At 51.5% G+C, this 15,165-nt stretch overlaps 1 protein-coding gene across 1 annotated transcript in view; it reads left to right on the plus strand.

Moving 5' to 3' along the window:
- The window catches only part of CFAP77 (cilia and flagella associated protein 77), an 88,077-nt gene extending 72,912 nt beyond the window's left edge, over nt 1-15,165 (plus strand). The window contains exon 6 of the mRNA XM_004713321.2: nt 14,482-15,165. Within this exon, the coding sequence (XP_004713378.1) occupies nt 14,482-14,604 (123 nt within the window). The 3' untranslated portion in view covers nt 14,605-15,165. The remainder of the gene's footprint in view (nt 1-14,481) is intronic.

Raw genomic sequence — 15,165 nt, forward strand, 5'->3', positions numbered from 1 at the left:
GAGCTGACACCAGGGACTCAAGTGGAAAGTGGGTGTCATAAGAATGATGAAGTCAACATATGTACTAAAGTGCTGGACACAGATGACGTATGTGATTGTGATGAGTTGTATGAGCCCCTAATAAAATGATTATTTAAAAAAAAAAACTTCAGTTGAAAATAAAGCAGAAAATATTAAAACCAGAACAAATTTAAATAGATCATAGGGGAGATCAATTGATAAGGTGCTAAATTTTAACCTAAGTGCCCCTGCAACAGTCTACTCTCCGATGCAGCCTGCCTGACAGCAAGACCATTCACGTCCATGGTCAGAGGAGACTCACCAAGGGCTTAATCTACCAGTACTCCCCCTTCGCCTTTCTTTTTTCTTTTGAAACTAAAGCAGCTTTAACATGGGTCAAAAGGTCTTGCGTACTTCTTAAAGGAAGGCTGCTGGCTAGCCTAATCCCTGAGAATGTTCTAGACTTGCTTGCCTGGTTTCTGGAATTAACCTTTTCAAAGGCACAAATGTGTTCCTCGCTTTCCTTCTGCCCCAGAAAGTTTCAGCACCCCACCTTCACACAGAATGGCTTCCAGTGCTAGTTGTGCCCCCAACAGCTGACACACCTGGACCAGCGCCCCATTCTGAGCTCTGGCCCCCTTCTTTGTCCAATAGGAATGATACATGAGGTCTCCCCTCTCAGAGGCAGTTGCTGTGCCCCATGCAGCTGACCTTGGCTGGAGCCCACATGAGACCACATGGGGAAACGGAAGGTTTGCTTTCCCAACCGGAGTTTGGATTTGCCTTGAAAACAGCATGATGTCAGCGGGGAGGGCCATACCCCTGCGTTCCTGCTCCATCTATTTTTGGACCGCAGAGAAATGAGAGCTGGTAGCAAAGTAGCAATTGAGAAGACCAGATGTCTCCAGAGAGATTGCTACCCTCATTCATTACTTCAAGTCCAAGCCTGCTCCCTCAGAGCATAGGGTCTAGCCTGCTTGCCCAGGATGTCTTACACGGATTTGTGTTCTGTGGGGACCCCTGACCTCCAGCTGCCCCGAACTTGACAGAAATTACTGACCTGGGACTGATCCATAATTTCCAACTGCCTCTCATTAGGGGAGACAGCCTCTCCATCTTTTAAAGAAAAATATCTCTCTCAGTCACCTGAGTGGTTGTCAATTTAAAAACAGAAAAGAAAAAAAACCTAAGCTAAAAAATATCTCTATGGCTGACTTTTTTTTTAAAGCCATTTGGCAGATTTAGTTAAGTGGCTGTTTTTCTTCTTCTTCTTCTGAAATCCAATCTTTTGCGCTCTTGGTCCATACCCGGGCTTGGCACGGGAAGCGTGGCATCCAGTTGTGGGACTGTCCTGTGACGAATGAGTGGGGGCTGGAGAGTCAGCTGGACCAGCTGCTCCTGGCGGTGGGACCGGGCCACGGGCCTGCCCTCTCAGCACCACGGAAAAGCTGCTCAGCCATGCATTTCCCCAGCAGTGGTGCATTGCGGCTATCTGCCTTCTCTGAAACCAGCGCCCAGGCAGCTCCCGCTCTTCTGACCCTCACCATCAGAGCTGGGTCAGCCCTCGCAAGTCCAAGGGCCACAGTCCCCGAGACAGCCGAGTCTGCACAAGGTTGCAGACATCAGACACCAGCTTGGACCCTCACTCGGACCTGCTGGCTACAAATTTGGGAGTTCAAGCCACCTTCAGTCAGTGGCTGACATAGTCTTGCCACATTGACATAGTGGCTGCAATAGGGGGGGCTCAAACACAGGAATGATTCTGAGGTGGATGCAGGACCAGGTCGCATTTGGTTCAGCGTAGAGTCAGCAATTTGACTTGACACCAACAACATCTACCCTTTCAAGGTGTCAGCTGTAAGCTCGGGGCTCCCCAGGTCGCCTCCCCCTCTGATCTGTTGGTTACAAATTTGTTTGATTTCCGTTACCACCTCAGGTTCAGTAATTCACTTGAATAATAACTCACAGAACTCAGAAAATCCCTGTACTTATAATTACAACTTGATCATAGCAAAAAAGGATACAAATGACGCGGAGCATATAGCAAGGTCTAGGATGATGGCCCTCAGAGTCTCTCCCAAGGAGGAACATATCACCCTCAAAGCACTGAAATCTTTCACCAAGCAGCATTCCTGAGCAGATTCATCACCCAGAGGTTTTGTTGGGGTTTCCTGCATAAGTAAGCCTGATGACTCAATTATCATTCATGTGGTTGAACTCACCTGCATCTCTGACTGACACCAGGTCTGGACCTTTCTGCCGGGACAAGCCCTCACTCAAGAGTCACCTCCTGAAATAGAGGAAAGAACTAGGAGGCAAAGGACATTTATAGAGGTCTAAATACAGGCATGTACATGTGTAAATATATTTATATATAATGATAGGGAGATAGATCTGTGTACGTAAGAGCCTCCATTAAAATGACTTAAAAAAAAGAGTCACCTTGTGAGGTGACCCATTAGGTAAGTGTGGGGGCTCCAGATCACAACCACTGGGGATACGCCAAGGGTTTAAAATTACCTCCCAGGATGCCCCACTGGTGTGTTTTGTTTCCTCCTACCCCTTGCCACTCCCCACACATACCTTGACTCTCTAGATCAAAGCCATTGTCCTCTGTGGCAGTTACATAATCTGGTGTCAATTTGAGAGGATTATGAGTGAAGGGGTGGAGTCTGGCCTGTCAATCAAGATATAACCAAGGAGGCCTCTGTGTGGGAATGGCCTGTGAATTCCCTTCTCCTGAGAATCCTGGGAACTTCGGTATTTCCTCCTTGGAGGCCGAAGACACTCTCTCTCACTCTGCTCACTCCCTGGGAGACATTGCAGCTGACAAGACACATGGAAACTACTCCAGTGTCCTGAGCTGGAGAAGCCACATGGACCCACCCTGATCCAACCAGACCTCTGAAGCCAGAGAAGCCACACAGAGACCCCTGCCAGCACTGAGATGCTTACAACGCCACTGAATCCAAAGACTTTCTAGCCATTGTCCTGTGATCGTCCTGCATTCGGCATCATTGCTTGTGTTTTGTGAGTTCTGAAGAGGACTTTTTGGATCGGTATTGGACATATGGGCTCATATCAGACTTATGGACTGGAACTGGACTGGGTTGGGATGCTTTCTTAATGTACAATCACCCCTTATATAAAACTCTCTCTTATACACATATGTGTGTCTATGAATTTGTTTCTCTAGTCTACCAGGACTAACACATCTTCCTACTGTCAAAAGCCCCCTGTCGGTGGCTTCCCATGCTCCCATCCTTCAGCCACCTCCTCCTGCTGAAGGAAAAAGAAAGCAAGGAGAGAAGGCCCAACCTCCCGCACCACAGCCATTGAGCCTCCGCTCCACCCAGCGCAATTCCGGGTTTTTTGGTGGGGTACCCCCTCATACACTTGAGTCATCCAAGGAATCAGTTAATAAATTTGCAATTTAAAAAATCATACTTATGTTCCATTCTGTAACTTTCAAAAATATATACACATGATGTTTTTGATATGTATATATGTTGGTTCAGGTCAGTTTGGTGCAGCACTGTCTAATAGAATTCTTTAGGATGATGGAATATTCTACAGCAAGCCCGGGGAGCCCTTAAAATATGATGACTATGACTGAGAAACGTAATCTTTCATTGTATTGACTTTGAGTTGGTTTAAGTTTAACTAGCCACGTGTGACTAGGAAGGCGCCCTGGGGGCATAGCGGGCTGTTTCTTGGGCTGCTAACTGCAAGTCCCACGGTTTGAGCCCACCAGCTGTTCCAAAGGATAAAGAAGAGGCTGTGTGCCCCTGTTAAGATGGGCAGTGTAGGGAACCGTAGGGAGCAGTTCTACTCTGCCCATAGGCAGAATGGACTCCATGCAGTAGGGTTTGGATAATGTTAGCTCGTGGCTACCACAGTGGACACTGAAGGTCTAGAATCTTCATTTGAAAAGATGCAGAATATTCCTGTGTTAGGCTGGGTTGACAAGAGAAATAAATTCAGCGACACTCATATGTGTGTAAGAAAGAGCTTTATATTAAGATGCAATTGTATATAAGAAAAACATCCCAAAACATTTTTTTAAAAAGAAAAACATCCCAGCCCAGTCGAACTCCAGTCCCTAAGTCCGATACAAGTCCCTAAGCGAAATTCTAGTCCATGAGCCGCTCTTCAGCCTCAGGAAGCCACATGGAATGATGCGGGAGGATCCCAGGCTGATGGGTACAGAGACTTGTGGATCCCATAGCGGTGGACACATCTCCAGGGCTCACACAGGTCTCAGCGTGGCTCACAGGCATGAAGGTGAAAGCAGAGAGAGAAAGAGAGAGAGAGGAAGTTCCCAGGATCCTCCTTGTGAGAAGGCCACGCCTACTGGGAGGTACCCTGAGGCTGTGAGCTGATTGACAGGTTAAGCTCCACCCCTTCACTTCTACCTCTTCAGGTTGAACACGGCATTATGTAACTAGCACAATTCCAGTGTACGAACTTACCACCACTCATTTACCCACCGTCTACTGGGTAGGCTTACAGTTGTTTCCAGTATGTACCACACTCAAACGGCTGTCACGTTGGCAGTTCAAACTCACTCAGCAACCTCGGAAGAAAGACTGGTGCTCTGCTTCCGTACAGATTACAGCCAAGAAAACCCCCCTGCGGACAGTTCTGCTCCAGCACATGGGGCCCCTGTGCATCAGAATGGACTGGCGCCACCCAACGACATTGCTGCTGTTGTGAGATGCCCACAGTGACCTTGCGCACAACAGAGTGAAGCACTGCCTGCCCCTGCACCATCTCACAATTGTGCCTGTGCTTGAGCCCATCGTTGCAGCCACTGTCAGTCCGTTTCATCGAGATCCTCTCCTTTGCTGCCCCTCCATTTACCAAACACGGTGTCTTTCCCAGGGACTGGGCTCTCCTGACAACATGCCCAGAGTAGGCAAGACAAAGTCTCCTCATCCTTGCCTCTGAGTCTCGTCATCCACTCTGGCCATACTTCTTCCAAGACAGATTGGGCTGTCCTTTTAGCAGCTGTCCATGGTACCGTCTGTATTCTGCACCAGCACCACCATTCAAGTGCATCAACAACATTATCCCATTGTAAAGAATTCTTGTCCATATTTTTAGCAGACGTGTTTCACAGTGTTGTCCTGGTGTCCATCTGTGCCTGGACTCATTGGTTCACAGGGGGTAGAAAATCCCAAGTGTTCTAGCCAGCGACAAATCCCTCTCAAAATATTTGTACCAATGGGCACCCTCACAAGCAGAGTATGGAAATTCTTGCTTCTGATGCTAAATTGTCATGATTATTACCAATCAGATGGGTGTGAAATGGCATTTCATTACTTTCATTTGCTACTCCCCGATTGCTCATTGAGTTGAGCATCTTGTCATGTGCTTGGTGGCCACGCAGGCTTTTTCTCGGTGAGTGGCCTGTCCCTTCCTTGTATTTGTCTGTGGAGGTGGGACCCCACACCACTTCCTCCTGCCACCCTGCCTTAGTAACCCTGTGGATCTCTGCTTTTGCCCTGTTCCCTCAGAGAATCCTTCTTTGGTCCCAACATAGAACTCTGATTCTTGGCATTATAAATAGAACCTAGTATTTCTTGTGTAGTGGTTAGCCTGATTCAAAGGAAGTGGTCAGTTGTGTAGTTGTATAGGTGTGTTGGTTCTGGTTTATAAGAGTGTCAATGGTTCTGGAGACCAGCAGTCCAGAATCAATGCATCAGCAGGGCCCTGCTCTCCCTGAGCTCCTTGGAAAGAACATTTTCCTGGCCTGTCTGTCTCCCAGTAGTTTCGGCTGGCTTCCAACACATGGTGGTAGCTTGTAGCTTCATCATTCCAGTTTCCGCCTTTAGCTTCACGGGGCTATCTTCCCTCTGTGGGTAATTACATTGTGTATGTAATTCTAGTTAGAATGCTGTCTTTAATACTAGTTTCCTGGCCCCATACCAACGGAAGCTTTGATTCTCATGGTATCTGGCTGCCTAGGACAGTGCCGAGCACCTAGAAGATGCTCATGAGGATTCAGTGGGTTTCCGAATAGGGACTGGATAAAGAAAAGAACCATGGCTCCGTCTCACCTCCTCCCCCACATCACGTAGGTACTTCTCTGTGATAATGCCAGTTCCGCTTAAATATGGATTTTCTGTTGCAAGTAGAGCAGACTTTTCAAATAGCAAAGGATGGGACTAGGGCAGAATGCCCAGGCACCAAAGAAATTAAATCAAAAACAGTAGTAATCGGTGGTTGAGTGGGAGAATTCTCACCTTCTGTGTGAGCCTGGACTGCTAACCCCAAGGCCAGTGGTTCAAAACCACGAGCCACTCCTCGGGAGAAAAGATGAGGCTTTCTACTCTCGGAAACAGTTCCAGTCTCAGAAACCTCCAGGGGTAGTTTTATCTTTCCCTGTGGGGATGTTATGAGTCAGAATTGACTCGATGACAGTGAGTTTGGGGTTTCAGGGTGTTATCTTGCGCTTTCTAGAGAAACAAAATCAGAAGCACTCATATATGTATAAGAAAGAACTTGATATCAAGAAAGCAGCCCAGCCGAATCCAACTCAAGTCCGTAGGTCAGATGCTAGCTAGCTGGAGACTCTCTCAGACTCTCGCAGCAGCTGCAGGATGAGGCAGGCAGGCGAAGGGAACGCTGGGAGATCACGGGCCACTGGCTGCAGAATCTCGTGGATCTAAGGGCTGCAGGGACATGGCAAGGACCCCATAGCTCGAAGGGTCAGCGAGACACGGGAGCCAGTCCAGCAGGAAGGAGGGAGAGAGAATTCCATGGTGCCTGTCATGACAAGGCCACACCCCCTGTGACCTGATTGGTAGGTTAGACTCTACCTCCACTTTCACACAGGAACAAGTGGACATGGAAGCTAACGTCATATCTTCCTTCAGGAGACCCGGGGTTCGTTCCCAACCAATGCACCCCAGGCACCACCACCATCTGCCTGCCTCTGGAGTGTTACCTGGTGCCAGGTGTGGGCTGCGCTTCCGTGCTCGGGGGTGGAGGAGGGTGGGGGGGAGGGAGAAAGGCCTGGAGATCTACTTCCAAAGTCATCAGCAATTCATCCTGCTTTAAAACACACAAAAGCCAAACTCCCTGCCATCGAGTCAGTGCTGAGTCATGGCGCCCGGTAGGACAGGGCAGAACCGGCCCTGTGAATTTCCAAGAGCGGCTGGGGGTGTCCACTGCTGACCTTGCAGTTGGCAGCCCCTACACACAACCTCTATGCCACCAGGGCACCTGCAGACCCTGCACAGCTGTTCCCAATAGCTGGACTCGGATGCACGGGAGGCCATCCCTGCCTCAGACCCACTGGAACGGGAGGAAGTGTAGAGGGCAAATCTCTTCTAAGATGTGGCCACACCGCCCCATATGACTGTCCCCTGGTCACCCTGGCTTGGTGTCCGTCCCTCTCATTCACCCCAGGGCTCTGGCTGGCCCCTGCTGCCTGGAGCAGGTTTCCCTTCCTCTAGCGAGCTCACTTGTCCTCCCTCAGAGACACCCCCCCCCACCCCCACCACCCCAGGTCCTCCCAACACAAAACCATCCGAATCAGCAGCTCTTGTAAGAGGGGAGACTTCAAAAAGCTCTGGGGGCAAAATGCAGTGAAAAGGTACTGCCACTTCCCACAAACTTTATTTATTTTTTTCATAAATCGTTTTACTGGGGGCTCTTACAACTCATAACAGTCCATACATCAAGTTGGATCAAGCACGTTATACCTGCCCTCCTGATCCTGGCTTTGTGAACAATTACTCGTGCCGGGTGCTGAGCGAGTCTGCTGCCCACCTCTGCCTGCAGGGCCCACGCGCTCACGGCCCTGGCCCGCCTGGCATCCCCAGGGTGCTGCCTGCGGAAGTGCTGCCTGCTCACTTGTGCAGAGTGACACAGCCTCTCTCTCCCCGGACACCCCGGGGCACCAACACCTGGGGTGAAGCCACTCTGCCCCAGCTCAGGGGCTGCTGGCAGGCCCCTGCTTCCTCTTATTTACCTACATTGACCTTAGAGTGGCTCAGCACGCTGTTCGGCAAAGCTGTCTCCTGCCAAAGCCGTTACAATTTCTTAGCTCCGGGCGGAGACAGACTGCAGATGGCTTAATTTAGAAGCCTCTCAGAAAGATTTCTTATATCCATAGCTCTTCATCCTTGGACTCCAGGGGTCTGTGGGGTCGTGACCACACACAGGATGGAGGCCTGGCTCATAAGGAGGCCCCCCAGCCCTGCCTCGGTTGCTATTTGCAGAAGGGAGAAAGTGCTGTGGGCTCCATAGGGACTACTGTCCCAGCAGACTTCCACTTGAGTAATTTCCCCGGCCTGTCGTAAAGGATGATGGTGCACAGCGATTAGACTGTGTCCCCCTCGACCCTGGGCGACCTTGGCCAAGGGCCTGGACCCTTCTGAGCCTCCATCTCCCCGTCTATAAAACGGAAACCACTTTCTTCCTCAGGAACGTTGTGAGACATGGCTGCTGGCAAACAGCTCGTCTGGTTTTATGATCATGGTGTGTGGACAACAGGGGCTTCCCGTATCAGTCCGTGGTCTCTAGGAAACGTTCTCCAGAAGGCCCCCCTGCTCCGTGGGCTTCTGCTTTCTGGTTCGGGATGTGGGGGGTCCTAAGGGTTCAGAACAGACCAGCTTCCCTGCTTTTTCTAAAGACCCGTCTCACCTGGACTGTAAGCTTCCGGGTGAGTCAGCCTTCAGGGTGCCCCCGGGCCGGTCTTCCCATCCAGACTGGATGCCTCAATGTGCCCCTTTTTCTCTGCCCATACCATTTCCCCCCACTGTGTCTCCCACCCCACATCCCTCCTCCTCATCCTGCCAGGTCAGATTTATGTCCCACCTGGTCCAAGAAGCCTTCCGGAACACCTGAGGCCAGGTGAGTTCCCCTCACGTCTTCCTTCCTCCTTCACTCTGGTTTACTCACCCATCCCACTTCCTTTCAACCCCTCCTGGCCCCGGGGAGTCTCTCAGGAGCCGGACAGTCGAGTCTCTGTCTTACTACACACCCGGACTGCTAATTCCTCATGCTCCACTGCGCTGGAACACGTAACTCCATGAGATGCCATCGAAATGGGAATTCACCAACATCAAAGCGTGCCGGCAGCCTCCTGCCTGTTACAGATTGAACCTTGTCTCCCCCAAATGTGGTAAACCCTAGCATCTATGCCTGTGGTTCTAATTCCGTTTGGGGATGGGTTGTCTTTGTTATGGGAATGAGACAGAACACGATTGGAGTCAGAGAGTGGAGAGAGATGCAGAGACGGGGGAAGACAGCCCCTGGGAGGAAAAGCCTGCTGCTCAACTCCCCAAACACCAGCTACAGGCTTATGGGGCCCAGTTCTCCTCTGACACACATGGGGTCCCCACGAGTCCACGCCACACCCCTGCCTCTGATTGCACCTCAGAGAGGGAGTGTGCCTCGAACACCCTGAATGCAGCCGAGCTGCAGCTGGAATGGAATGTTCTAGAGAGAGTCCAGAACTAAGAGCCTACCAGTTGGAGAGGCTAAGCCAGAACTTCTCTGCCGTTTATACCCAGCGTTGAATTGAACCCAGCTCTGGACCTCAGGGTGCTCCTCCGTGAAATGTGTCCAAGTCAGGTTCCCTTGGACACTTTCGTGGGTCCTGATGGTGAATGAGCCCAGCTTCTTGCACCTGAGGTTGGCAGCCTGTATGGGCCACCGAGACCCTAAGCGATGATTCAGAATTTGGACTTGGGGGTGACCTGGTGGTGTCCTGGGGCAAGGCAGCCGATACAGGTTGGGTGTGAGGCCTGGGGGTACTTGGACCTGCATCAGTTTGGAAAGTGGCATTCTTGCTGGGCCACAGAGCCCTGGTTTGGGCTCATGAATCCCCCTGGGTGGGGATGGAAGAGGGTCCCCTGCACCAAGCACAGAGATCTGTCTATACAAGTTGCTCAATTGGCTCTCCACATTTTCTCCTCCCTCCACACTTCTCCTCTCTCCTGCTGCATGCTGGGGTCTTAAGTAACCACCCCAGGGGGGGAACGCTGACCTGGACTCTGGCATGAACCTTATGGGGGAGGGGTGCCCCAGGGCATGGGCCCCGCTTTATCCTGAAGCCATGGCAGAGTCTTCGATGTGTCCTGCCAAGCCCAAAGAGAACCCGCCTGGCCCTCATAACCTTGAGCTCTGCTAGGCCTTTACCTGGGAAAGCCCTGCCCACCGCTCCTGCCTCCCTGGAACCATCTCTTCCTCAGGAGGCTGCCCTTGGCGAGGGTTGACCCTATGCTGTTTGTTCTTGCTGTACACACCCCACCTTCATTCTGCATCTTGTAAAGAAAGAACTGTGTCTTCCCTGTTCCCTGGCCGTTCTTCTTCTGGAGGAACAGGGCCCGGCTCGGCCTGTTGAGTGCTGTGTGCCCAGGGCCTTGCCCAGAGTGGTGATCGATGAGTGTGCTGCCTGCACAGATGAGTGATGAAGGGATGACTGGTGGTGCATAAATCAACAAGGGCACCTGGGCCCTTTCCCCCTGTGCCTCTGACATTATACTCAACACGGTTTGGGGGGATGTTGAGTTCAGTGAATGAGTCAGATTGCCTGGCTTGGAGATAGAACCACAGGGTGGACACCAGGAGGCAGAATCTTCACCAGTGATCATTTGAGGGGCGGGGGGAGAAGGGCAGTATGAAATGCTGGCGGCACAAAATCATAACTGAAGAAGCTCCCATTCCTTGGATCTGACAAGAAAGCAGCATTTTCATGAATGTGGACTTGGGGGCTATTTCGACTCCCATGGGCACTCTCTCTTCTCCCCCCACCTCTCTGATTGCAACAGGCTGGGGGGAGACTTGAGTTAGCTTCCCATTGAAGGGGTGCTGGCAATCCCCAGGGTAGGGTGGCTTGGAGTATTTTAAGGATGGGCCAGGACTGGCTATTGGGTTCTGATCCACAGTGACTCCAGTGTACCGCGGGGTGATATTTACTACACGTACCTCTTCCCAGACAGTGGGCTGGCCAGTATGGGGGACAGTGGGCCCTGCAGTCTGCTGCCCTCTCCAGGCTCATCCCATCCAGACCAGGATTCTCCCCAGCACTAACTCCTCCTATCTGTCCCTCGAGCTCCCCCCAGGGTGATTTCTACCCCTGCCATAGAAAGGATATCATCACAAGGGTGTTTCTCTCTCTGCTTCCTTTGTTCCCTGGGTCCCTCCCTCCTCTCCCTTCCATTCCCTACCTTCTACCCACTGATCATCACCTTGTGACCCCTACGCAGCCAGCGTGGTGGGGGTGAGGGGTTAGGAGCACTGCCCCGACAGACTGCCAGCTTCTTGGTTATGTGACCTTGGACAAAGGACCTCATCTTCTGTTTCCCTCTCTTTAAAGGCGGCTCTCAATCCTTCTCTGGCTGCCAGCGACCCAGCTCTGGCCCAGGTGTCCCCCTGTGTGTCCCAAGAGAACTATGCTCCCTACAGTTTTCACTGGGTGGCTTTAAATTTATGTGTGTGTGTGTGTGTGTGTGTGTGTGTGTGTGTTGAACTTTTTGTTGTGGATCAGGTGCATTTAATTCGAATGCAGGCTTACAAAGCAGCTCGTCGGGTTGACAGTCTCTGTTCCACACACATTTCGTTTCAGCTCATCCACTGCAATCCCCTCGCTGTGTCATCACCAACCCACCCCCTCCCTGTGGTCCTTGATTCCGTCGCTCATTCCTGCCTGACCCTCGGTCCTTTGTCCTCGATCAATGCCGGCCCTCGGGCCTGCAAATGGTTGGTTATGCTACCGTGGAAGTGAGCTCAGCTGCAGACCCAAAACACAGTCTTGGGAGTTCTGCCAGTCTCCATCTGACCAGTGGGCCTGGTCTCTTTCATAATTTGGGGTTTTATTCCATATTTTCCTCCCACTTGATCCACCATTTAGTCCAATGAACAACCATCCGCCTCTGTGGTATACACAATCTCCTGTCCACTGGTGAAGGGGTGGGGTTTAGCCTGCCCATCAGGTCGCAACTTGATGCCCTCATTTGGAGGCGCAGCAGAGATAAATGGCTCACTGGAGGCTGGACCCTCTCACTCTCTGCTTCACACTCCTGATGACAAGCCACATGGAGCCACGCCGATGGCAGCCAGAGCCCTGGCGATGCTTCCAGCACCGCTGGATCCACAAGACTCTCCACCCACAGGCCTGTGATCTTCCTGCGCGCAGCATCATGGCATGTGCTGTGAGAGTCGAGAGAGGCTATGGACTCGGATTTCACTTATGAACTTGAGTTGGACTGGGCTGGATGTTTTCTCGATATACAATCGCTCTTTGATAGAGAGCTGTCTCCTACACATGTGTGTGTCTCTATGGATTTGTTTCTCTCATCCACTTGGACTAACTCAGCCTCTAAGACCCTGAGGCCAGAATACCTGGATGGTGCCCAACGACCACTGCCACCTGTCCTCCAGACAGAAAGGCATAAATAGTTGCCCCTTGATGGCTGTGCAGGGGGATTCAAAACCCTAGTCCCTCCTCACCGAAGGAGAGGGTAGGACATGGTCTTTGTGAACTACGTTGTGCCAGCCATAGTGTCAAGGGGTGTTCTTTAAATTCAGTAAGGTTTCCTCAAAAAAAGGTAAATATCATTACCATAGGACCAGCCAATCTCTTCCTAGCCATCTACCCAAGAAAAGTGAAATCACATGTCCACACAGAAACTTATACACAAATGTTCGTCGTAGCTTGACTCACAAAAGCCAAAAGGTGAAAACAGCACCGATGACCATCCGCGACGCGTGGTACACAAACGTAGTCTACGGACGCAGCCATCACGAGGAAGGAAGGACCGACACTTGCACAAATCTCACAGACACTAGACGGAGTCAGACATATGTCGTTAGGTCATGGCGGTTGCAGACATTCTGACTCTCAGCGACTCTAAGGCCAACAGGACAGAACGCTGCCTGGCCCGCGCCAGGCTCACGAGCGTGCTCAGATCTCAGCCCATTGTGGCAGCCACTGGGTCCATCCACCTTGTCTAGGGCCTGCCTCGCTCCTACTGCTCCTCTACCCCACCAAGCACGCTGTCCTTCTGCAGGGACTGAGCTAACCTGACAACACGGCCAACTCACACGAGACGAGCGAGCCTCCGCGGAACACTCTGGTTGCCCTTCTTCCGAGATGGATGTGCTTGACTGGCATCCGCCAGGAAAAAACCGATCCCAGAAGCAGCAACGCCCACATGGAAGCAGCACACCAGCCTGTGCGATCACGAGGTGTCAAAGGGATCAGGGATCAGGCATCCTCAGAACAAAAAATCACATCATTGTGAATGAGGGGGAGTAGAAAGAGGGGACCCAAAGCCCATCTGTAGGCAATTGGACATCCCCTTACAGAAGGGTCGCAGGAAGGAGACGAGCCAGTCAGGGTGCGATGTAGCAACGATGAAACATACAACTTTCCTCGAGTCCCTAAATGCTTACCCTCCACCCCACCCCCACTATCATGATCCCAATTCTACCTTCCAAATCTGGCTAGACCAGAGGATGCACACTGGTACAGACAGGAACTGGAAACACAGGGAATCCAGGGTGGATGACCCCTTCAGGACCAGTGGTGAGAGTGGCGATACCAGGAGGGTGGAAGGAAGGTGGGGTGGAAAGGGGAAACCAATTACAAGGATCTACATATAACCTCCTCCCTGGAGGACGGACAACAGAAAAGTGGGTGAAGGGAGATGTCAGACAGTGTAAGATATGACAAAATAATTTATAAATTATCAAGGGTTCATGAGGGAGGGGGGAGCAGGGAGGGAGGGGAAAAATGAGGACCTAATGCCGGAGGCTTAAGTGGAGAGGAAATGGTTTGAGAATGATGAGGGCAATGAATGTACAAATGCGCTTGACACAATTGCTGTATGTATGGATTGTGATGAGGGTTGTATGAACCCCCAATAAAATGATTTAAAAGTAAATAAATTTAATTTAAAAAAAAAAAAAAAGGAAAACCCCAATCCCACAACCACACAATGGAAGTTCAAAGAGATGAAGGGGTTTTTCCCAAAGCAACAGTCAGTCCATCTAAGCCTGTTCTGCAGAGCGTGGAGGTGACGGGGAAAGGGTCTAAGAACAATAGGGGACGGGGGCGACCATGAGGGGGAAGAGAGTCTTCGAAGCTAAGCCTGGCACCTGTGAAGCCTCTCTGTGCAGCAGGCTATAGCCTGAAGGGGGCGCTGTGGGTGGAACGGGGTGGGCAGGGAGTCGGCCAGGGCTGGGGAAGGACTGGCGCCAAGCTAGTAGTTTGTGTGACTGTGAGATGAAGAAGTGCCTCGTTTTCGCAGCCCCCAGGGAAATAAAGGTCAAAATACCAACGTCGTTCGGATTTTACCATTCATTGGATGGCCCAGCCATCAGGGAAGCTTCTAATACATTACAGCAATTTTAATTTTTGTTCCCAAACTGAGGCGCGGCCAAGAGATGGAGGCGAGCAGCTGGAAGAGCCTCCACAGTGGACTCATATTCTCACCTGACTGCTCTCCCCTCTGTCCACAGGTGGGCCCCCATCTGCACACGTTCCCCACGGAAGCTGACCGGGAGAGAGCGCTCAAGGCCCACCAGGAAGAGTGTGCTGTGCGCCAAGGCACCCTGCGAATGGGCAACTACACCCACCCTTAGCCCCCTTCCGCAAGAAGCCTTCTTGATGCAGTAGAAAATTCCCTGAGGGACTCACCTTTCTTGCCCCAATTCACGAAGGACACTCCCTCCCCGTGTTGTAAGACTTCTGCCTCTGCACAGACGGCAGATCCGGGTCTTAGATGAATTACTTTGGGTAGAGCCCACCCTTTTACAGTCAACCAACACCAGTCTCAAACTTTGGCCCAACGTTTCTCAAGCCCTCGCCTGACAAGACAAAGCCAATGACGGGGCAGGTTTTTTTGGACACCGGCTAAAGGGTTGGCTCCCCAGCTCCGCCCAAGCTGTGGATCCATCACAGCGATATGCTTTGAGAGCCCTGGTTTGATATTCCAAGCATGAGTCTTGATTGCTCTCCTGGGGATGCCTGGCGTCTCACCAAGGCGGTATTGCATGTCTGGGACCCCCAACAGTGGAAAGAGGCAACAGTGGGTGACTCAGGCCTGCCCCCGCCTCCCTGGTGCTACAGTGAGCAGGTGACCTGGAGAGAATACGTGGGCTGAAGAACTTCTCAGCCAGACTCCTGGGCATCTCTTAACTCAA

The sequence above is a fragment of the Echinops telfairi genome, unplaced genomic scaffold (assembly GCF_000313985.2).
Source record: "Echinops telfairi isolate 266 unplaced genomic scaffold, ASM31398v2 ScPeMD7_22;HRSCAF=79, whole genome shotgun sequence".
Lineage (NCBI taxonomy): Eukaryota > Metazoa > Chordata > Mammalia > Afrosoricida > Tenrecidae > Echinops > Echinops telfairi.